At 37.4% G+C, this 24,562-nt stretch overlaps 1 protein-coding gene across 6 annotated transcripts in view; it reads left to right on the forward strand.

Annotated features, from left to right (window-relative positions):
- GRIA3 (glutamate ionotropic receptor AMPA type subunit 3) overlaps nt 1-24,562 on the forward strand; it is a 144,515-nt gene that overhangs the window by 25,395 nt on the left and 94,558 nt on the right. For all 6 annotated transcript variants that reach the window (XR_013776029.1, XR_013776030.1, XR_013776031.1 and 3 more), the window contains exon 3: nt 8,927-9,166. Coding sequence is in view for 3 of the 6 variants with exons in the window: in XM_079318994.1 (XP_079175120.1) it covers nt 8,927-9,166 (240 nt within the window). In the remaining 3 variants the exon portion in view is untranslated. The remainder of the gene's footprint in view (nt 1-8,926; nt 9,167-24,562) is intronic.

Below are 24,562 nucleotides of genomic sequence, written 5' to 3' on the forward strand. Positions count from 1 at the left end.
AAGTGGGTACCCCGTGGTCTACCACACCTCGTCAAGTTCATATTTTTCTGAACATGTCTTTGTTCCAAGGCAGAGTGCTTAATGGCTTGTGGAACTCTTATTACTCTGAATACACTTACAGAAACATTTGTGTTACTGTGTTTATTAGAATATGCATATTATTAGAATCTATTGTCTGCTTGTAAATAAATGGCTATGAAATTTACTAGTGTGTTATAACTGGACAATTTTTGAAAGAACAGGGGTTTTCTTATTTTCTTCCCACCAACATTTTTAGAAAAATTGCTTCAGAAAATAAGAGATACAGTTACAATCCAAAGTGATCAGAGCGAGGAGGCATGACATAGATATTAAATTAAAAGCATTTCAAATGGTGCAACAGATGGAAACAAGTTATTTCACTTGAGTGAGTGTTAGATATTTGTGTTGCATGCACAGTGTCTGTGTTTCTGCAGAGATTAGTCACGAAGCGGGAGTTGGATATTGGATGAGAAGAGCACAAATGATCATTGTTTGCTGTGAATATATTTAGGCTCTCCTGCTGGAAGCTTTGACAGGTCCTCTGGACCCCTCACACAGGTGTTAGCTCATCTCCCACGGTCCATGGAGAGGGAGTGTGTGGTTGTGTGCACGGGATTGGCGAAAGCACTCGCCAAGGGCAGAGCTCAGTGAACTGCTTTACATCCACTCATTAAGTCTCTGACACTCTCTGAACCTGAGGGAGGCCCGTGCCATAAATCTTAAGCATTCAGGATGGTGGAGCTGCAGTCTGGAGCTGTGTTGCCATTGCACATACTGCTGCTGTTGGCAAGGCATTGCTTGTCCTGGAGTAGCTGAGCAGAAGCTTTTCAGCAGGTGTGAAAGGCAGCTACCAATACCTTTCCATTTCTCTCCAGCACTGAGTTCACTGTCTGCCAGGAGAAGCCTCTTATGCTTCTCCTGCAAGCATCTGCTTTGTTGTTAAGATCGCCATAGGCAGAAAGCAGAAGAGGTCACAAATAACATAAATCCACAGCATTTAAATTTGACTCCTACAGCAGTGTTACAAAGTCTTCTTTCTAAAACCTCTTTGTTTAAAACTGCGTGGTATGTGATGTCTTTCCTTTAAAAGAAGTGCTTTTTGTGGGCAGCTTGTGGGGATGGTGGGATCAGGATGAAAATTGTTCTGTTAACAGTAGAAGATCGTGAATTACCAGGATGGGTTTAAGAATAGAAAGCTTGGCTGTATCTGTGGTGCCTGGTCTGAGAGCTTGAACTCCATCTTGTAAAGACACAAGCAGGACAATGTAGTATTCTAATCAGCACATACCTAAGTATAGTCCTTAAGTACCTAACATGTTTTTTTAAATCGTCTCCCAAAAAAAATCAGTTGATTTTTATGACACATATATATATTCTCTCACCTTTAATCCATTTTAAGCTTAAACCCCTGTTTTATTTCTTTCAAACTCCAATGCTTTATACCTCAAAATGAGTCATGATTATCTGACTCACAGCCTTTCAAAAGGAATGTTCTAATAGTACTCAGAATCAATGATATATATTTTTTTCAAATCACTATGTAAAAGAGGTCCCAGGTAAACAAAATCCTTTCATAGTTCATATTTTGGTCCTGAGAAGAGGTTGACATTTCCTGGAAAATGGCTGGATTGACTCCTGGGTTTCTTCCACCATCAGTAATGTGTCATAATTACAGAGATTCTGAATAGCAAGTGATTTTTTTAAATTTTCCTTTTCCTTTTAAATTTTTTTTATCATTAAAACCATGCATTATAATTTGGTTGATTTGTGGGACAAAAGACTCATTTTGTGCTTAAGTTTTAACCTGACTTTACAGGAAAGAAAAGGTATTTGTTTTTGTTTTCTTAGCTTGGTGGCTAGTAACCTGAAAACAGAGGTAGTTCAGACTCCACACCATCTTAAGTTTGGAAGTAGCTTGGGAGCTAAATGAAAGTGAGTAGAAAATAACAATACAAATAGCACTGCCTGTTCCAAGCTGCTCAGGCTACATGCAGTGCCTTCTCAGGTACTTCTCAGACTAAAGCAGTTTTCAGAAAGTTATGCACAGCTTTCTCAGTAAAATCAAGGTTATGTTCAGCCTGTCTTACAGTTTGGTACTCAAGATGAACCTTTTTATTTGCATTTTAAACATATTAGCTAGATTTTTAAATACCAAAGCTTTAATTCACGTATATATCAGATTGGCAGTTGGGGCCAGAGAGGTTTTTATTCTGGTTTACATTTGTCTTACTGCAGCTGTGCTGATGGACAAGTACCCTTATTGTGGCATGTATGAGGCATGGTGCTGCTGATGTTCCCACTTAACACCATTGCAGCCTAAGTGGCTTGTTTTTGTCATTGCAAGCTGGCATTTTTCATGCACCCATAAAATTCACACAAACATTTCAGTGTGAAGAGAAGATCCTGCACACAAGAAATTCATGTACATTATTAGGGTTTTATTTGACCACAGTCGTGCATATAAAAACCAAACTGTGTAAAGTTTAATGAGTCAAGTATGTCATAATAATTGGGCACACTGAAAGATACCAAGGTTGTGGTGATGGGTTTGTACAGCACTCAGTACAAAGGAACTGTAATTGTGATCAGGGTTTTCAAAGTCATCTTGAAAAGCAGATAAGGAATAAAGACCCTTTAACACTTTGTGATGGAGTTGTGAAATGGTGACCAAAGAAATCTTGAACAGGATCATGACCAGAGTGTTCAAGGATGCTTGGATCTGAACATGTGTTTTGAATTACTTTGCAGTAAATGGTTTGTAAAATATGAATGGATTAATCCTTATGCCTTTCATTTGCAATTTAATAATATCCCCCCTCCTGCTGCCTGAACATGCTGTTTTTATTTTATTTGCTCTCCTAAAAAGAAATGCAAACTGAAGTAAGTGTGTATATTAGAAGACATTAGATAGAACGAATCAAGCTGAGTAGTTCTTTATAAGAAGAACTAGATAAAACATTGGAATTTCATCATTGAGAAAACTGATGCCATAAGTGAATTAGCAAGTGTAAATTACGGTTTTATTTTGTGCTCTGCTCTGAGATTTTAGGTTGGAATTTTTTGTTTTCAGGGGATATTTTTTTTGTTTGTGAGGGCGTATTTTTTCTAGGTAGGACGCGAAGTCATGTTATAGCCAATATCTCAGGAAGATTTGTATCCAATTTCAAGTGGTAGCTTCCTTGGTTTCCTCCTGCCCTCAGGAGTTTTCACTGTTAACTATTCCAGGAATAGCTGCTTTCAGAAATGCATCTTTTCTCACCTGAATTTTAAACAATATTTTCTTCATGACAGAATTCAGTGTCTTAATTAAAATGTAAAAGATGGTTTTATTGGCTGTAGGTAAATGCAGTTCACTTCAGTTTAAATTTTTAATATGATGGGCTTGTCTTTAAAGGAAGCTCTCCAGTCTGATTGCCTGGAGCCCCCTGAAAGTAGCTCATTCTGCATTCAGGGGCACTGCTGTGCTGATCTCCTCAGGGCTCAAGGTAGAGAGAGTTGTTGCTTTTCATTCTGTGTATTAAAATGAAAGCAAAAGAAAGCAGTAGAGGCATTGTCTGTCTCTAAGTTAGCCTGTATTCTTACTGTAAGAGGTAATGTTAATGGTAACCCTTGCTTTATTACAACAACGAGGTCAGGATGGAGCCCCAGAAAATGGCAACTGCTCTGAGATAGGCTGCATATTATTCCATTATAAAGTAGTCCTATTAGTCTGTTGGCTGGAGCTGGCAGTGAGAGTTGTCTGGAATCCAAGACAATTGGCAGAAGAAAGTGGAGGGAATAAAATAATTTCACAGCTGAGGAATACCCAGAACACACACTGAGGAGCTGGTGTGAGCAGCAGGCAGTAATGTCAGGGAGATGGAGCTGCTGCTCCTTCCCTCCCACGGAGCTCTGGGAGTGTCACTGGAACAGCTGGCACTGCCCTGTGACACGGGAATTCTGTCACCTGCTTCAGAAGAAATTGATATGGGCCAAGGGGAAATTACTTGCTCATGAAAAGACTAATGAAGGAGGAATAGTGTCTGAGGTATTGTAGCCTCCAGCCCCTGACTCCAAAACTCTCAGGCTGTTGTGTCCAGTCCAAGTGCCCTGGATGCCACACCTGGGAGGATCCTGCTGGCTTCTACAATTCAGTCATTAATGATATCATCCAGTGGAAAAGCATCTATTACAGTCCACCATTAACATATCTCTTTTGTTAGCTTCATACATCTTTTCTTTAAACAAACAAAATCCAAACCTACTTATAAATGTTCCTAGTAACACTTCAGTTGTTTATAGTAAGAACTGGAAGTAAAAAAAAAAAAAAAAAAAAAAAAAAAAGGTGTCAGAGGAGTTTTGACTTTAGCTTCTAGGCAATAGACAGTAGAAATGTCAGGTCTTATACAACCTTGTTGTGTCAGGAATACTCACAGTCACTAAAACACAAATAAAATAAAAAACTAAATACCGTTAGAAAGCAAAAATAAATTTTAAAAAGACATAAAACATTTATTAACTTGTGTGAAGTGGGGCATCTTTTGAGATTCTGGCCTGCAGCCTTCCTGGGATCTGAGTGCAAAAAAAGACCTATCTGGTTAATCTTAGCAAGTTTCAGTGGTGGGCCTGATTTGGCTGGAGGGAGGATGGAAATACAAGTAAAACAGATGTCTGGGTTCATTGGATTATACTGATTCTTAGGATGGCTCAGCTGCTATTCAGTATGGAAACTAAGATTTCTATTTATTTGGCTTCAGTAGTTGCATTTTGTGTGGTTGGTTTTGGAGCTTGGGTTTTTTTAGAGTTTGTTTTTTGGTTTTTTTGGAGGGGTTTATTGGTTTGGTGGGAGGGGTTGGTTTTTGTTTTGTGTTTTCTTTTTTTTTAAGTAAATTCTGCTTACCTCTGTTATCACTCTGCCTCTGAGCATTTTCCTTCCTTGGCAGGAAACACCAGTCTGTCATGACCTGAAAGTTTCATATCTTCTCTTGAAATTGAGAATTCACAGATTCTGTCATACCATCACTTCCTCTCCTGGACACGATGGCATGTGGCAGCTCACTCTGAGAACAAGTCCAGTGTTAAATCTCCAATAATAAATACTCACCCTGCACCTAATGCCAAAATAATGGCTTATCATGATCTTCCATTGGATAATTACTGCTCAGGACCTCTCTCCCTCATTTGTGGACATTGAATCTTTTTCAGATCAAGTTATAAAGCAACTTGGTTATGTGCTGTCCTTGGAAACAGATGTGCATCCACATCAAAGCAGTTTCATAGCTCAGCAAAAAAAAATATTTTTTCTTGAGGAATGAGGACTAGTCAAAATAATCTCTTTAACAGCCAAAGTATGTGTTTGATCATGTGTTTTTTTCAAATAGGAAAAAAACCCCTATAAATCAACTGTGATTAATTAAGGAAAAAATACCAAAATTCTTACTCAAACAGACAATTGTTCTGATTGTCAGTAGAAAGTAGTTTGTAAAAAGAGCTTAAGAATAAGGCTTAGCCTTTTAAAATTTTTTCTTGTAGCTCAGTGATGTTAGAATAATAGTGTAATTAAAATTAATTTAATTACACATTTGTGTTTGGAAAACAAGTAACAATATGACTGTGGGTTCATAGATATTCTATAGGGTTTTCTGATCACAGAGGAGATTAGGTCACAAACTGAGTGGAAGACCTAATGCCATAAAATTTTAACAAAACCATGAGTTCATAAATGCAAATAAACACTGAGGACCAAAATAATTCACCTTTTAGCTTTTCCTTATAAAAACAAAGGTTTATTTGCCTTTAAATAGGCTGGTAAAACTAAATTGGCATCTTAACAGTGCATGCAGAATAGATAGTCAGGAATAATAAGCTACTAATAGAAGACAGTTTATCAAAGGGTTAATCTTTAAAATCTGCTGTCAATACAAACCTGAAGAAATAAGAGTGGGCAGGCAATTGCATTTGTTAGAAGATATTCTTGGTGGTCCTCCAGTAGGAAACAGAATTACAAATACTGAGAGGACCAAATCAGAATTCACCTCCATGCCAGCAGCAGCTCTAGGAGAAGGTTGGAGAAGGTCCTGCTTAGTCAGATTATTCACAGACTGTTTTTTATTCTCTGCTTGCTCACCAATTGCAGATGGGCTCTTTGCATAAATGAGCACAATCTGCTATGAAAATGTACTTAATTCAGGTGAGTTGCAGTTCACAAGTATTCCTGAGTCTTAGGCCTGATAATAAATGATGGGTGAATCCAGAACTGTTTGGAATATTCTCAGTTTTTAAGATCAAGTGATCTTTGAGAATGTGTTTACATTGCAAGAAGTGATGATTCCTGGAAAATTTACTTTTGTCTGCAGTACAGAATCTACATAAAAACTATGCCATTAATATAAATGTAAAAGAAGCATGATTTGTGAACTATAGGCTCAGTGTATGTGAGGGCACTCAGCTCATTAATCCCACTTCATTGATTATTCCCATGGAATTAGGGGGTTTACACACCATTTAAATTATTAGGAAATTGCCAGACTTTCTAATGTAATTTTTATTTTTCCCTTTTTTTCCACCTGTAAGTTAATGCTTTTTATTTGTTACTTCAGCAGATAATTTTTTATGGTAGCTTTTCTGCTTTGTATCCTGCTGGCATATAGTTTAACAAAATGCCTTTTATAGCAGTGTATTTATTTCCTCAGTCATGCCTCTGGGAAAAAATTTGTACTGTATTATAATTTCTTTTGTATCTTTTCTGTGAATGAGAACCTCTGCAAACTTTCCTTTCAGAAATTACCAGCTCTTATTTCCTTTCTCTGTCTCACCAGCTGTTATTTGCTGCAGGTATCCACAGCTGGTCATGTCCTGTTACAGTGACTTAAATACTTAAAGAAATTCCTTAACAGCATTTCTAGTTTTTGCATCTAGAGCTCCAGGAAGAAAATCAAAATTTCACACCTGACTGCTGATTTTAGATGTTCTCTGTGATGCTGTGTCAATGAGCTGATATTGTGGAGAATCCTTTTTAAAATTACTTTAACAATTTTTAGTGATTCTGAATGGTAGCATTTATGGTGGAAAATGTGATGGTATTTCAGAAGTAGCAATGCTGTACATTTCAGTGTAGAAGACATGTCTTACTGGTAATTACTTGGCTTTTTGCAAAGTTAAATATGCAGCGTTTTTGCAGAAATGTTTAATGGATGTCTTGGTTTAGAGACAAATTTTAAGAGAAAATGCCCTGGAATTAGCACTTCCTCTAGGGAGGAGGGAGTTTACCAATGAGATACCAGTGGGTGAAAGTGAAAAAAACTCTCAAAACCAAACCTAAAAAAAACCTTAAAAGCAAACCTAAAAAACCTTAAAACCCCACCACAGCAGCAACCAAAAAAAAAACTCCACACACACCCTCCCTCCCCCAAAACAAAAACCCAAACCAAACCAAAAAAAGAAATCGACCACCAAAGAGCTGAAGGGTCTCTGCTGGAGTCCAGAGAAAAGGGTGGGAAGTGAAAAAAAAGAAACTTCTTGTCCAAGCAAGCCACAACTGATCCAACAGCAGGAGCAATGTCACATCCTGGTCCCTGGTGTCCCAAGCACACCCCAGTGTTTGAACCCCCTGGATTCCACCCTGGGGTTCCCAGACTCCAGCCCTGCCCCTGGCTCATTGTGAATCCACAGAAACCTTTTCTGGGCATAAAGCAGATGAATAAGGAATAGAGTATCACCATAAAATCACCCCAAGACAATGGGGCTGGTTGTAAATTGTTGTTAAATCCAGTTTTTGAGGAGTAAAATTATTGATGCTAATTGTTAATGGATTAACATTTTTCTGGGAAACCTTTTTTTATTACAAATGTGCCTTGCTGATCCCTGTTCAGCAGTGGTATGGTTAGCAGTGCTGCTGTGCTGTATTGTATTGCAGTTGTACAGTCTTTTTATGATCCAGAGCCCCAGCACCTCACAGATCAGGCTCCCTCACTCTCTGTGATGCAGACACCCTCCATGGAAAGAACCCAGGGTCACAAGAATTTTGTGCTTTTCCTACAGAGCTGAGCAACAACAACATTATTTTTCCTGCAATGCCCATAAAACTGACCATGTTTACAAATTGAATTATTTTCATTTTTGTACAAAATGGTCATTGTTCAATCTCTGTAAAGGATGGGAAATAATGAAGTGTTTTCCCAGATAAGTACATGTGAAAAAAAAATCATCTTTGTCTGCATTTTTATTTTCTTTCTGGTACAAGATGAGTTCCTCAGGACAGCAGAATGGTTAATGGCTAAGAGCCTTCAGCTTAAGGGATATCAGCTTTAGTCCCATGAAGCAATAATATGTGCTCCTCATTTGTGTTGTCATATAGTAAGTCACAGATTTTATTGCTTCTGAAAGATTTTAACACACTGTTAAAAAGACATCATAATTTCTTACTGAAAAAGACCATACAGAGATTTCAGAGTTGTGGACTATAAAGGAATAAAACACCTAGATTTCATTGAATCAGATCTGAATCAAGTTTGGATACCAGGAAAAAATACACCTTAACATTCTGACTTTTAGGCAGGTCTAACATTTGTCATGTAGCTCCTCACAGAGCTCTCAAGGTGCTACTCAAGGAAGGAAAGGTGTTTTGCAGACAGGTAATGTAATCCCATGTTAATTTTTAAAGAATAAAGAGAGATCAGTGAATTGTAGCAACACAGGACAAAACACAACGAAAAATAAATGTTTCAAGCCAGTTTAAATGCTACAAAGTTGGTGCAATTTATTGCTACACTGAAATTAGTATATATTATCTCATTATTTCACTCTTACCTGCTGCATGATACAGAATAATTTCAGAATGGTTAGAATGCTTACCTCAAATATAGTTTGAAAGTTTGATCATATTAATTATATTTCAGATTTTAACACCCTTGCCTGTGTTTCTCAGTCTGTTCACAGTTTTCCAGAGGAGTTTATGCCATCTTTGGATTCTATGACCAGATGTCCATGAACACCCTGACGTCGTTCTGTGGAGCCCTTCACACGTCCTTCATCACGCCGAGCTTCCCCACGGATGCAGATGTGCAGTTTGTCATCCAGATGCGCCCAGCATTGAAAGGAGCCATCCTCAGCCTCTTAACTTACTATAAGTGGGAAAAGTTTGTGTACCTCTATGACACAGAACGGGGTAAGCACTATTATTTTAACTGATTTTCTGTTTCACAGCTTGCTCCAAGTACTGCCAGCATCAGTGCGTGCAGCTCAGTTTTCTTCTGGATTTAGGTAGAACATTCTGATGGTCCTGGGAAACAAGTTTGTTCTGAAGAAAGTAAATTAATGGATAAATAACAGGGAGGCATCTTCATGCTATTGATAATTTTTAAAGAGACTGTCTGAGAATAGTGTTAGCAGTGTAAGTATTCAATTTGGTATGCCTGGTTTCCACAGAACTGCAGACTCCACATTTGCCAGGCTATTTGAGTCCGTGCAAAATAAATTAGGTCAACACTATGAAATAGGGTGATAAGCAGAACCTTCTACTGTGCATAACATTGCAAATCTCACACTGCTTTACATAAATGCACATTTTTCCTCTCACTGGACAAAGTCCATGCTAAGATATGCTCTGGAGATGTCTAAACATTAATGATGGTCTAAGCATATATTGTGTAAGATCTCTGCTGGAGTCCTGAGAAAAAGGTGGGGAAAGAAATAAAACCTTCTTGCCTAAGCAAGCCACAACTAATCCATCAACAGTAACAAGGTATCTCAGCTGTGCTAGGCTGGAGAAAAGGTGCTTTAGGTCACTCATATTCCAGGGACAAATTGACATACATACCGAGAATGCCAGAGTTATGTTTAACTAAGTGGAAACATATTAAAACCAGTTTTCACACTTAAGCCAATTGGCAACTACTAATAAGCAGAAAATGTAGCAAATACTGTCAAAAAGATATCTAGACATCAGAAACCATTTTGTGTGGGGAATCTTTCAGCTGCCACCTGCTCTGAGTGTATTGAATTTGCTGCATTTGCTGAATTTGCTCTGTTACAGATTTCACCTGGGTAGCATTTTTTATATCAAATAGATGTGCCACTGCCCTTCTTACCAGCTTTATGATTTTCAACTTCAAGAAGTTTTTCAGATCAAAGGGATCTCAATAGAGACAAAGAAGCTTGGATTCTGTTACTGGCTCCCATGACAAAATTTCCTTAGGCTACTGCATATTGTTAAGGATGAAGTCTTCAATGGGTGTGCTTTTCATACTGAAGAATAGCAGCATCCTGCAAATAAGAACACAACTAAAACCTAAGAAAAACATATATTGAAGAAAAGTAATTTTCAGTCTGATTTAGGTGAATGCCAGGAGTTTCAAATTTTCTGAGTGATTTGGAGGTGTTAAATATTTCTAGCACTGAAAAGCACTAGCTGTGAGATTAAGTAGGAAAGTATAGAGAAGAATGCCATTACTTTTTAAATCTTGTAAAATCACTCCTCATACATCTGTTTTTCTGGCTTAGTCCACTTTTAAATGGAAGCTCCTGTGAGTAAGTGATTTGTCTGAGTAAGAAAGGCTTATTTGATGTGGTCAGATACAGTGAACTTATAGTATGTGATGAAGTAAAATGCCATATAGTTCCAGGACTGATTAAACTTATCATGATTAGGGCTAATAAAGTTTGCTTTGGAAAGAGTTTCACTAGTCCTTCAAGAAACTTGGCACTTTAGGCTGGAAAAGTTATCCAAAACAATAGGAGTTTCACTGGAACTTGTCCAGATGACATGACTGAGGTAATAATGGGAGTCCAGAGGAAGGGAGATTTGCAGCCTCAAACCTGTGTTTATTTGCAGTTCTCAGTGTGTGCAGTCTTCAGGTAGACACAGTCTGAGCTTATTATGATGGCTAATCCCTTTGGCACACTTTATTCATAATCTTACAATGACTAACCAAAACCCCTTCAGCATCCCACAGTGGTGTTACACTGGCCCTGTGTTCTGTCAGCCATTCTGGCTGTCAGATGACAAATCTGAACGAGCCAACAGTGAAGGTCACTGTAGGATTATAAAAATGTAGCACAGGGCAGAAAGGTAAAGAACAGCTGTGTCTTTAGGATGGAAGAAACATCAGTACATGTAGATAGCTTGATGATGGGCTTTAAATTATTTGGGATAAACTTACACCACCTTATCTGTTCTTCCTAGTTGCTGCTGTTTGGTAACATATCTACTATTTGCTAAAATGGGAAAAAAATGAACAGTTTGTTAGCCTCACTTACTGCTAATTTAGTTTGCTTAATAGAAACTTGGTAGCCATCCCATCAAGAGTTTTAATTCTTCTAGTATTATAATAAACTAAGAAGTTTACTGTAGGAGAGATGCAGGCAATTAGGTACTGAGAAATGGAGGTTGGATTCCTTTGTTTGAGGAGTGGTATGACAGCACTTGAAATATTTGCCAATTACAGTAAGCTCACAAATTTTTTTTTATAGGCCTTCAAATACAAAAAAACTCCCCAAAAGCTTGGACAGTAATAATGGGGAGTCACTGCTTGTGTCAGTTAGTGAATAGACTGTACATGTTCTTTTGCTAAGAAATGCAATCACTAGAGCTGTGCCAATATTTAATAATTCCTGTCTTAGATATTTAACTGCTTTGGGGCACAAATACTGTAGAGAGAATGTGTTGAGCAGTTAATTGTCAGTTCCTGAGATAAACTATCATTTAAATAGTGCTGTTTTAGGAATATTATAATCTCACTGAGGACCTGAGAAATCACTAAATATTGTACTCCTCTTTCTTATGTTCAGTATTATTTATGGACTGAATTGCTGTTGCAAGTAGCTTTACCATGTTCTGCTGAAGTGGAATACCACCTTGTACTAAACATTGCATTTACTAGTAATACCACAACATGTTACACATGCCATACAAAACTGAGTAAATCTTGTGGTTTTATTGAATTTTTTTTTTGTTTAAGCTTAGGAAAATGCAGCTTTGTAAAATTGTTTTCATTTCTTTGCCATCAAGTCATGTAATTGTGTGATTTCCTCCTCAGTGATATTATGTACAATACTGTGATTTTTGGCTTCTGCAATGAAGACAAAAGATAGATCTCAAACAATAGAATTAAATTAGGATGCATCATTAGATAGATAGGTGGTGAAGCTTTTAATCAGTTGAGTTAGTGTGTACATTGTATATAATTACATTCTTAAGTATAAAATAATATTTTCTATTGCTATGAGATGACTGCTGCAGATTGTGCTCTCAAATGTATATTTCTGTGAAGGTAAATTCAGTTTCTTAAAAAATGCTAAAGCACACAGGAAAAAGAAAGGCGAGATTCACTAATTTCACCAGCAAAAATTGTCTTATCATTGTTAATTTCAGTTAATAAACTTATTCTTCTATGAAGAAACAGAAATTTAAGAGAAGTACCAAATCACATTGCTCTTCTAGAACCAGCAGGTAAAAACCAAAAACATGCTTTGCAGAGAGCAGTGATGCCTTATGAAATGGCTGCCAAGGGAAGGAGGGACATTAAATGGTGTGTACAAGAAATAATCATATGTTCACTCCATGCCACATGCTTTTAGTTCAAGTGGAAGGAACAGGCAGGGTTGATTTCTATTTGTATTAACTCACATCAGTAAGTTGACACTGTTGGTTGCTGTGAGGTGTGCAAAATATCAGATTAATTGTATGGTGCTAACTGCCTCAGTAGGTTTCTCTGCAGTGGGACTAAGACTAATTAAGATTATGTCAGGATGAGATGAAATGAGGTGAGGTTATGTACAGGAAGCTATTAAAAATTTGGGTAGCACTTGTCAGGAAAGTCACCTTTTGTATCTCATGCTGAGGCTTGTGTTTCTTCAAAACCCTCAGGTTTGCTTTGAGTCTTCAGCTCTGTTTCTTCTCTTGCTTTGCTTTTAATCAGATGTAGTTCCACTGAATTCAGAGAACTGAAGTAACAGAGGTGTGAATGGGTGTAGGGTTTCATGATCATTATATTGTTATTTGAAAGTATGAAATACTTCTTAATTATAAAAATGGTATGGTGAGCTATAACACTGAAGTTTTTGTTTATTTAAATTTCCATAATGTCAAGTAACATTTTGGTTTGCTTTTGCCAGAGAAACACAGTTTTGTGCAGATTGTTCACTTTCCATCCAACAAGGGCATTTTTACGAGGTTATTTTGATTGGTCATACTTACTGTGCACAAAGACTGATTTCTACTAGGCAGATCATTTAAACAAAACCACACCAAGTGATTTCTGTGATTTGTGTCGAGTCTTCATCTTCTTCAGGTGATAAGAGTCATCACAAGAGAGGAAAGCCAGCTGTGTTTGTGTAATGCCTTCCTACTCCATGGCAGCTCAGTCTGGACAGACCTACAGAAACATCTGGTTTTTGCAGTGTTGTGACCAAACCCCTCACTAAATCTGAAGTCATTTGGTTTTGATTTAGTCTATCAATAGATACCTAGCAAGACCTAATGTCAAGGAAAAAAAAAAGCCTTAATAAATGTGGTATTGTTGGTTGGTTTTTTGGTTTTTTTTTCCATTGGCTAGCAGTGGCTAGATGAAGGCTGAGGCAGAGAGATGTTAATCTAATGCCTCAGGTTATTTGGCTAAGGAGAGTTGAAAATATCTGCTTTAAAAGCAATTATATCTTTAATCCTACTGCTACCAAAAGACAAACATTTGACCTGAATGTAATGGGGTAAGCATGCAGAAGGCCTCAAAATACAAGTTCAGAAAATATGACCAGTCCTATTTCTTCTAAATATAAAACCTCCTGGTACTCTGTTGCATAAAGTAATGCCAGGTGAAAGGAGTGGGGAGGAAAAAGAAGTTACAACTGGGAACTTTTCAATGATCATGTGTAAATTGCCTTAAAATGGGCTCAGTACAAAGCAATGAGGTCTGATTCCCTGCTTCTGCTGAAGACAGAGAACAGCTCTGTTGAGTTCTGCTTTTACAAAATGAGGTTAGTTATCTATTGCTATCAAAGGACAAGGCACTTCTGTACTGCTTTCCCTAGAGAATGAGAGATTGGAGCTGATAAAAGAAGTGGTATGTAGAACCAGGCTCATTATAGCTTCCACAAAATTAAATTGATGGTTTTTAATTTTTTTAATCAAGTAAGAGTTGCACTGAAAGTTACTCATATGTAGAATATAACTTTTTGTTGTTTTTGTTGTTGTTTTGTGAAACATGGGATAGGATTTATTTTTATAATCTCAAAGGACTGTGCTTTAGTACTTGGTGAATTCCTAGGGATTTTAGAATGCTGGGTTCTGGTGGACTGATTCTCTCCTGAAAACAGCACTGAAAAATGTAAACTCAGAGAGTGACTGACTGCTGTTTATAAGCACCTTCCATCAGCAGAGAGGTGCAAAGGGAACTCATCTTTTCACATAACTCATTTCTTAGACTCTGTGCTGTCTTTCTGCATGTCAGGAAGTTTTATTTCATTATAAACATCATTCTTTAATGAAGGTGAAAATAAAAATAGTGGTAGTAGCTACACCACCATTAGTAAACCTTGAATTCAGCACCTACTGTTCAGTCAAATGTCAAAAGAATCAATAGCTGAGCTGTTCATTAACATGTTTATTCTTCTGAGCAGGGAAGTTATCCCAATAGCTAAAAAACTACTCTGAATCCCTTACATAAAGAAAAAAGTAATTAACTCCAGTTTACAGTTTTCTCAGAATTGAACACGGGCTTGGTCCATTTTAAAATTGTAATTCTAGTTTGCTAGAATGTTTCTACCTGTGTAATTCTTCTCAATTGCACCTGTGAGGTTGAGTTGCTTACTCTTTCAAAAGTATGAAGAGTTTTAAAATTTTGACATTTTCTTCTGTAAGTGTCAGTATGTCAGTCTGTGGTGAAGAGTAAAGAATCATACAAAGCTTGTTTGGGACTCTATAAAATACCAAAAGTGATGAAAAAAGGGAGGGTTATCTATGTAGATAAAATGTCTCATTCTCATTTCCCACTTTATATAGTGACAAGACCTCCCATGTCACAGGACCAGGTGTCACAGGTCTCTACATTTTAGAACTTGTGTGCCCCAGTAACTGCCATGCAGAAATTTCCTTCTAGATCAAAACCAACTTGCAGCATGGCCACAAAATGTGGCACCTTTTGCATTGCTTTGCTTGAAAGAATGTGGTGTAGTTTCAGGTTTTCATGTTCTGGTAAAGATCCTTATGACAGAATATCCATTATTTAGATTTAAAGAACAATCTTCATGTACTTACACACAATACTTCATGTATTTGCATGCATTAAGAAAATTATCTCTTTCTTTCACTATCACCCTTTTGGGCATGAGTAGTTTTACCATGTTATAATACCTAGGATTTATATTTATATAGAATTGAAATTCACAGATACTGCTTAGAGATGCTTGTATAAAATACAAATAATTTAACCTCACAAGGAAGTAAACCTTGACATACCTCTATTTAGGGAACATTGTTTCATTGCTTTCAATGGTATAATGTATGAACCAAAGCTCTATTCAGGAAACAAGCCAAGACCTTAGCTGAAATATTTCAGGATTACTTTACTGTTTGATTTTACTGCCTGAATGAATAATCTGAGTCTGAACAGTTAAATCTAGCTTTTGATGATCACTTTCCATTTATATCTTCTGAAAGCTCTGAAGTCTCATACTGACTGCTTTTATCTTGGTCTCTGTGGTACACAGATCAGAAGAATGTCCTTCCACTGATCCTTGCCCAAACAAACATTGAGATCCCGTGTGGGAGAATGGATGTTGGCCAGTTTTTAGGTGGACTGAGATCCTTAAGCATTTTTCTCCTGGTTTTTCCCATTAGCTGCTATTTGTTTAGCTCACCCCTGGTAATCACTTAAACCATTTTTCTAGCTTATGAACAAGAGGAATTAATCAACTTTGAAAGTCATCCAGCATGAGATGTGTCATGCTGGCAAGATGCAGCTTAAGACCAACAGCACAGAGTTCATGGGGGTATTCTGTATGGCAGCTTTGTGCCTCTTTACAGCAGTTGTGTAAACACAGTGGGCTCAGTTTGGTGTTGAGATTCCTGGGCCCAATGCCTGAGCATCCCTTGAAGCTGTTGGAACACACACTACTGTCAGCAGTGTTTTCCAATAACAGGAATAATTGCACATGCACAGTACATTTGTGTCTTGCTCCATGGAACCTCAGAAAATAAGGAAGTGTGTCAGCCCATTCATAAAGAGAGGGGAATCATGGTATCCTTATACCCACATTCACACTGAGTGTGAATCCAGTTGTGGCTGAGAAAGTGTCTGAATCTGTCTTGACCTTGTGTGAAATCAGGTCATAAACCTGAGTCAGAACATTCTGGATACAGAGTAGGAATGGGCAAGTTCAGGATAAATGGTATCTGGAAGTCTAAAGCAGGATATGTCCATCCTTGAGGTTCTAATGAAAGCAGCCAGAACCCTCAGCATCATGAGCTGAGGCCCTGAGTATCTTCTGTAGTAAACAGGAAAATCAGCAGCATTGCTACTCACCAATACCTTGCAGAGATAAGTCTGCAAATCATTGTATTTATAAACTGAGTTGGTTAAATGTGTGCCTTTAAATATTTATCTTTTTATAAATATGTGTGTTTTATCAACTTTTGGTAGAGCCATAACATTTAACTTTTTCATTGTGTGCACTAGTAATTTAAGTGGCAAATGCTTTTGTTCTCAGTTGATTTTATGTCTGCAACAACAAGTCTTAAATGGTTAGAATCTCACTTTTCCAGATTTCCTGAAACAAAGCTAAAGTTTCAACAGGTTTGAGGTGGAGGGAGAAGGGAATCATTGTTGGCCCTTTTGCTCTGAGGCAAAGGCAAGGACTTGACACAAAACCAAGCTTTAGATATGATGGCCAGGTTTTGCTTGGAATCAGAGGAGACAAGGTGGAATTTCTTAATCCTGGGAAGGAGGTATGACTTTTTAGACTAGAAAGGAAGTTTGTAGAGAAGAAAACCTATATGCGAAAGACTGTGGGTAAATTTTTATCAAACCTATTTATTTAATCTATCTCACCCAACAGATCTAGGAGTGTCTGAAAGCTATTTTCCTTGAGGTTATTATTTGGCATTTGTGCATGCAGAACAGCTTTAAAAGCTGGAAGCCTTTGGTGTCTTTGGCATATGGATGCTCCAAGAAGAAGCCATGCTTCCCAGGCTGGCTTCACCTGGGAACTTGGGCTGATTCTGTCCATGGAACTGAACTGTCTTGCTGACTTAAAATCTTCATAAAGGAGCTGGTATTCTCAGTGGGACTGAATAAAGCAGCACTATTTAACACAAAATCAAGAGGAAGCAATTTTCAAGTACGTACTAAAAAGAGATGTGTAACATGAATTAATATGTGAACTTGACTGCTTCAGTGGAGTAGCATGTTCTGGTTATCACAAGTTTTCCAAAGGAGGGACATTTTGACACCTTGTTCCTCAGTGAAGTTAAGGTGGCAGTTACTTAGCATGTTAGTATTCTTAAAAGTTTGCAAATGTCATCTGCCTTCACTGGATCTTGACTTTGTGTTTGTTCTTCCTGTGCATCCTTCATCACCTAGAAATCAGCCTTTGTTAGCCTGAGTGACAACTGCTACTGGTATTTATGGAAGAAGGGCTGTTTCTTATTCACAACAAGGGAACAGGTTCCCAGCATACACTGTGAGAGACTACACACTTCTTTAAACTTGATGTGGTGGTGAGAAGATGGTTTTCAGCCCTGGCAAATGAACCATCCACCAGGTGAAGAACTTTTGTGGAATGAGCACAGACTGTTGTAGCTTAATAGAAGGACTGTAATAGTGGAAGTAGAAAAAACACCTCAACACAAAGGAGATTTCTGCAGTGTTTGAGAAATATGTGAGTAAAATGGAGTATCTGAACAAGTTAGCAAACCAAAGCTTCTCCTTTCATAGAGTAGCCTGAGATGCTCCAAAATGGCTTTCTCAGCTGAGCAATGATATGCATGTTCTTTTCTCACTGCTAATACAGAGACTTCATATGCAGTTTGAATTTCTTTTGATACAGAACTGTACCATGCTGGGTGAATGATGTGTAAGAATTTAGCTTTGTTAAAGCCTTTGTGCTTTTGAAGTGGTTTTCATTCAGTGGTTTCAAAGAGCAATGAGAGAATGCTGGTATGGAGGTTCCAGTCCCATTTTTTAGATGGAAGGTTTGATGTACTGATCAGCAGGTTAACAACCTGGTCTTTGTCTGCTTACATGTATGGAAATACTTTTGTTGAGTTGAAAGCTCTGTGAGCTTTGACTTAAGAGATGTGCAGAATGCCATGCTGGAAGTCATGGACATGGAATGGCCATCATTACTAATGTAAAGAGTTTTTCATGCTCCTGCACAAGAATTCCCTGAAATTTTACCATTAATTTCCCTTTTCACCTAGAAAAATACTTGAGTATTTGAAAAAAGTCATAATGGATTATTTAGAAGCTTTGTATTTAAGGTAGTTATTTAAATATGTTTGCCATGGAGTTTATATGAACAAATCCGTTGGTCATGTCTTCAGAACTTTCCTTCATCTATGACATTTGGCCAATTTTGATGTGGTTTATTTCAGGTTTCAGAGGATTTACCAAACTTGTTTGACCACATGCATTTTTCTTTACAGAAAATATCAGCTGTTTCAGTAAGCATAAAGATGATTTGTCTGCTTTGTAGAAGGAGAAAAAATGTGAATGCATTTGTTACTAGCAGGTAAAATGACCTCATATTGTATTTAGGTTAAGGAGTTTTTAAAGGATTTTTCTCTCACAGGTAGATTTTTCTCTAGTTTCTCTTGAGACATTTAATATCAGACCTTCCTCTTGTTTTATTTTTTTTTTTTTTTAATTCTCCTTCTTGCAATTCAGAGTAGGACAGCACTGTGAGCCTGCATTTCAGAAGGTATATAAGATATGGTAGTACAATGGGATGAAAAATAGCTCCATAAAGTGATTGAGTATCAATCTCTAAAGAAAAAAAAAATTAAAAGTTCCTGACATTAATTTTATACTCAGTAGCAAGTAATTACTCATTTCTTCAACTCCAGATGCATAGCTTTTCCTGACCACCTCTTTTGCTTTGATTCATGGTGTAAAGAATCATCGGGAGGGAAAGGTGACCTGAGGTTTTATTCCTGCTCAGCCTGAGCTCACCGTGTTCACAGACTCTTGCTTTGCACTTATAAGTATTTCTGACTTACCTTGCTTGTCACTTAGCCCAAGGAAACAAATCAGCAGTCAATGATTTGCACAGCTTAGCAGCATTGTTTGGGGCCCCTCTTCAGTTTGTTACACTGAGCAGAGTTGTCATCTCTTACAGCAAAGTATCCCCTTTAATGCTGAAGAGTTTCTCCTCCAGTACTTAGGGCCAGATTCCTCAGGCACCACTCCACGATGCAGGTTAGCCCTGGAGTCTGAATGTGCACATAAAGCACACCTGTGCTCCTTCCAGCTGCATGGGATGGAGCCCATGCTCCACCAAAAGGTGCTTTTGCCCAGGTAGTAGTTAGTGAGTGGTGTGGGCTGCTGTGACAAACCTGAAAGTGCAGCATTTCACAAAGCAGAGCTGTGACTGCTGGAGCCACAGCTCAGCTCTGTCCGTGCCCCAGAGCAGTGACTGGTGCTGCAGCTGTGGGTGCTTGGGAAGCTCTGAGCATCCCAGAGCTGTGCTGGCATGTACCAGCAGCAGTCTGGAAAGGTGAGCACATACAAGTGCTTGGTAAGGTTTCTTAGGAGCTTCTGAGGTGTTGTTTGCTTAGGGAATATTTTTGTCAATAGTAGAAATTACATGCAGTGAATTGTCTGGGCTGTGCACATATAGGTGTAAGAAGACTACTCTTATTTACATAAAGTGCTAATATCTTTATAACATTTCTTCTGTTATGAGTTATTTCTCCAATGTATATTCATGTTCAGAAGAGCAATAATTCATTTTGATAATCTGTACTATAACTGGTTTATAAAGGAGCAGGACCACTCTGCACAGTGCACTGAACCCTCCTGCCCAGGGTCTAATACACATCCAAAGTGCTTTGTTCAGCTGTGGCACTTTTTAATCAGCACCTGTGTGCTGTGAGCATTTAACTGAGGCTTCTTTCCCCTTTGCAAGGTAAAAGACACTCCTGGCTATTCTACCTTAGCCTAATGAAAGGCTGTTCAGTGAAAAGTCCCTTTGCTCCTTTCCTGTTCTTGTGGCTGTACAAAACAGTCTAAACAGTGGTTCTGAGCTGTTCTTAAGCTGTCTAGATCTCATACATAAGAGGACTTTTCCAGAGAAGAAAGTGCATGACAATGGCCATTTAAGATTTTCTGGGGGTACCTTAGAATATTTTAGACACTTTGAAGCCATTAAATAAATATGGCAAATAATGGAGACACCTTCAGGTGTCTTTTAGCAGAAGTATTTCATGCCAGTCACTCGGAGGACATAATACTGTAATTTTTGTAGCTATATATGGCTTTGTAAATTCATACTATGATCCCCTTGGTGATATAAAAATAATGATGTAGTCTCAGAATTAAGATGGAAAAGCATTTATTAAAACTCTTGGGTGCTTTCAGCTGGAGTGGAGTAGTTAATACAGAAGTATGTGTGGTTCTAATGGATGAATGCATCAAATAAACTGAAGTTGGATGGAGGTGTGATATAAACAATATATTTTCTCTTTTTAATGTAATTTTCAGTTCCATTATGTCCTGCTGAGCCATTTAAAATATTTCAAAGAATCCATAATTGTCACTCATTTTTACGAAATGCCAGTCGTATACTACATGGACCTCAGTCTATGTGCATTATTAATTCATCAAAAATTTAATTTGTTGAGTTTAAGTCAGAACAGAAGTATGAAATCCTTTCAGTGCAATTTATTTATTTTGCTAGTCTTATATATGCATGACACCATCGTGGACTGGATTCTGTCATGATCTGCTGCTACAACTGTTTCTAGATCAAAGATTGCTATTTCCTGCAATCTTAGTTCTTACTGGCCTTTTTCCCCCTGCTTAAAAAAGGAGATATTATGATTTTAGGAGCCAATATTAGTCTACAGTTTGTGTAGTTTAGCACATCTTTAACTAGCAAGATTAGGCTTCATTCTTCTTCAAGGGGAATGAAAAAGAAAAAAAAGAACAAAAATAGGGATATGAAAAACAAGTCAGTCTCCTGACATTGGCTGAGCAAGATCAAGCCTTTCAGCTGCCTGCACTGGTGTCAGTAATTGCTCTGTAGATAGAATTGCCTATTGCTCTGTAGTGCTGCCATTATTGATCAGCTGGGTTTGTCCATGAACTGACAGTGATAATCTCAAATTAGATCAAGTTTTTATTAAAGGAATAAAATCAAATTATACCTGACTGTAGACAAATAATAATGAATTATATAAACACATAATTATTGCAGTACCATTTTTGCAGAGATTTCTTGAAAGTAAAGCCCCAAAGCCTCCTGGGTTTTTTTTTTTCCTGACATTTGTTACACAGTTCTCTGGGCAGGCCTGTGGGTTTTTAAAGGCTTTATAAGGGTTGCCACAAAGAGATGGAGAAGTGGGGGTGGGATTGGAGAGCTGAACTTCTCTTTGAAAGGGGAGGTGTTTGAGGGGGAATACAGGGATGCATAAGTAATTGCAGCCTCAAGGCAGCAGTAATTTATGCACTGACAGTTTGAGTTTCATGCTATGCTATTTTAAAAAGCCTTACAATGAACTGTCTCTGTTACACAAGTGTCTGTGGTGCTTTAAGAGATATTCCACATCATGAAGACAGTTTTTCTTCAAACTTTTGGGAACACGCTCACCACAATGTTGTAGTTGTCCTGTTTCAGTAAAAAAAGAGTGCTGAAAAAGCAGACTTACTTTCCACATCTTAATATAGATTTGGGCACCCTGAAGCACTTTGCAGCATTGTCTCATTACTTATTTGTCTGCTTTTAGATACGTTGATGCAGGTGAAAATTGTGTGCATCTGTATTGTTTTAATGTAGTTACTATTGTAGTCATCCTATCTAGAAACACTTAGCTACACTTTTCAAAGAAAAAAATCAAAATGGATGTGAGTGGCAAACATTTAATAGTGATCCATTTGGTTTTCATGTTTTCCTTATTCTCCAAATCAGAGGAGAGAATAACTGCTCACAGCATTCAAAACATGTAAGACCAAAAAATGCTTCCCTTTTGACATGACCATATAGTAATATCACTGTATTAAAGCACCATTTCCTTACAAGAAAGTATTCACCTTGGCTATTTGATTATAAATTCTCAATTATACAGTAGTAATTTTCATTATTTTAACAAATTATTTTGAAGCTACACATCCAGAGGCATTAATAAAAACAGTGACTTCAAAATTTTGAACTGTATAGAACTACACTGAGCTTTCATTAATAATATAACATACTGACTGTAAGCAGCTGTAGACCATTGCAATTTAGATGTAATCTAGGTAATCTCTGGGTTGACCTTCTTCAAAAACTGGCTGCAGTAGGCAATGTAAACACATCATTATCTGTCTCATAGTGAATTTTAGATGCCAGCTGCATCCTCATAACATTTTACTTGGTCTCTTATGGAAATTTCGGATAAAAAGATAATGCAAGCAATGATGTTATTTGTTCTTAACTTTTAAGTGCCATTTATTTTGCATAGATATCTTTTTGCTTTATGAGATATTAATTTGCATTTTTCTGCAGATAGTGTTTCTGTGACTTTAGTGACCTCCCTTTGACTCAAAAGCTGGGTTTTGTAAAAATGTTTTTAACATTAAAACTTTTACTGCAGGGAATTCAGACTGCTACTGGATGTAACCAAGTAATTTCAGTTGCATAAAAATCAGCACATGCCTCAGAGCATAGCAGAAGCCATTCATTGCATTTCTTTGAAGTGAAGCTATGCAGATTTGCACAGGTGAAGATTTGACCTAATGTGTTTAAAAATAATTTATTTACGTGTCCATTTCAAACAACAGAATTGTAACACAGGGATAAGAACTTGTACAAAACCATTCTTAAAAAAGATGAAAAAATTGCCATTTTTTTTGATATTCAAATGTGCTCTTTTTCCTAAATCCCAGATAGGTAATCTTTTGTACTCCACATGAATAATGGATGCTATTTAAAATGTTTGCTTAAGAACAATGGGTTCATTGTATCAATAATGAGAAGTTCTGCTGTGGACCACTTTGTAATATTTTGATTGTCATGATTTATACCACTCTGGAGGTCAAATGGTAGAACTTCACTTAATTACTGTATTTAACCTCCAGTCATTACTGAAGGTGGGGAGGGAATGCATTTTTGCTCAGTTCTGCAACATCTGTCACAATGGGGATTCTTGAGAACTACTTTAAACAAATTATTACAGATTATTACAGTGGAGTGGAGGGAAATGGGGAGGCTTCAGTGGACATTTTGCTAGAAAATTACGAATTAGCTTCAGTTTTATCACTTGAGGTGTGTTCATGGGAGTTAGAGTGAGAAGAATCACAGCCTCAATTGTCACACAGAGACTGGAGCTAGGAGCAATAAAAGTGGAAATTGCTGTGTCACGAGGGAAACTGGTTTTCTGTAAACTAATAAAAATGATGTTCTAATGATTTCTCTGTGATCCCTCAGGGATTTTTAGGGACATATTTGTTAAAGAAATCTGAAAGCTATTGTATTTCCCTGGTTTTAGTTTTTTAATGACTGTCCTGTACAGAATATTCCTTGGCGCAGTGTCGTCTTCTGAGTTACTATTCACAGACTTTTCTCATTTCCTTTCCAGGAATTTGTACTTTATTCTGTGATAACATAGGCTCTTTAACATAAGCAAAAAATGTATATTTTCCTTTCTGCCTGACAGAATTAAAGCTCAGAAAGAATAACTTAAAATCAAGTGGAACTTGAGAAGGAGTGGGAAATGTTGAGTGAAGCAGAAATTGCAAAAATTCATTTTGGACCAAGCTAAAAAATGTTAGTTTTTCTGCAAGAAATCTGGTCCATGCTATTTCAATCCTAACTTTTAGTTTAATCTTTGTTCAGTTTTGAAAGTAAGTGTCTTTAACTTTCATTTAAAAAATATTTTTCTTCCTTTTTTTAAAGTCTGAGTTACAATTTCAGTTTGGCCTGCATCAATCATTGTGGTCTCTTTTTCTCCTAAAGGTCTGTTCTTTCCAATGAATGTAATGTCTAACTTTTCTGTGTTTGTTTTATTTTCTGTTCACTGTGATCTTGTTCCCATGACATTTCCATACTGTTGTCTAGTGATGATAATGCATTATCTTTGTAGAGGTCTTAAACATTGTTTTATTGGTGTGAATGAGAGATGCTTTTCCTTTGCCCCAAGTGTTAGTTTGTATTTTTGTTAGGAATTATTATCAGTAACTTGCCAGAACTGTCTATTTGTAAGGACCTACTCAAGAGGTTTGGGTGGTGGGTATAGGTTCTAGCCAGACATGAGAACCACCAGGCAATGGACAATCATGTTTGCTTGCTGTCATATCTCTTGCCTGTTGCTTTCCAGACAAGCAGTAGTTTGGGTATTTTTGTCTTGCCTCATACAGAAGGTGAATGGCACCAC

The sequence above is a fragment of the Erithacus rubecula genome, assembly GCF_903797595.1.
Source record: "Erithacus rubecula genome assembly, chromosome: 15".
NCBI classification, from domain to species: Eukaryota; Metazoa; Chordata; class Aves; order Passeriformes; family Muscicapidae; genus Erithacus; species Erithacus rubecula.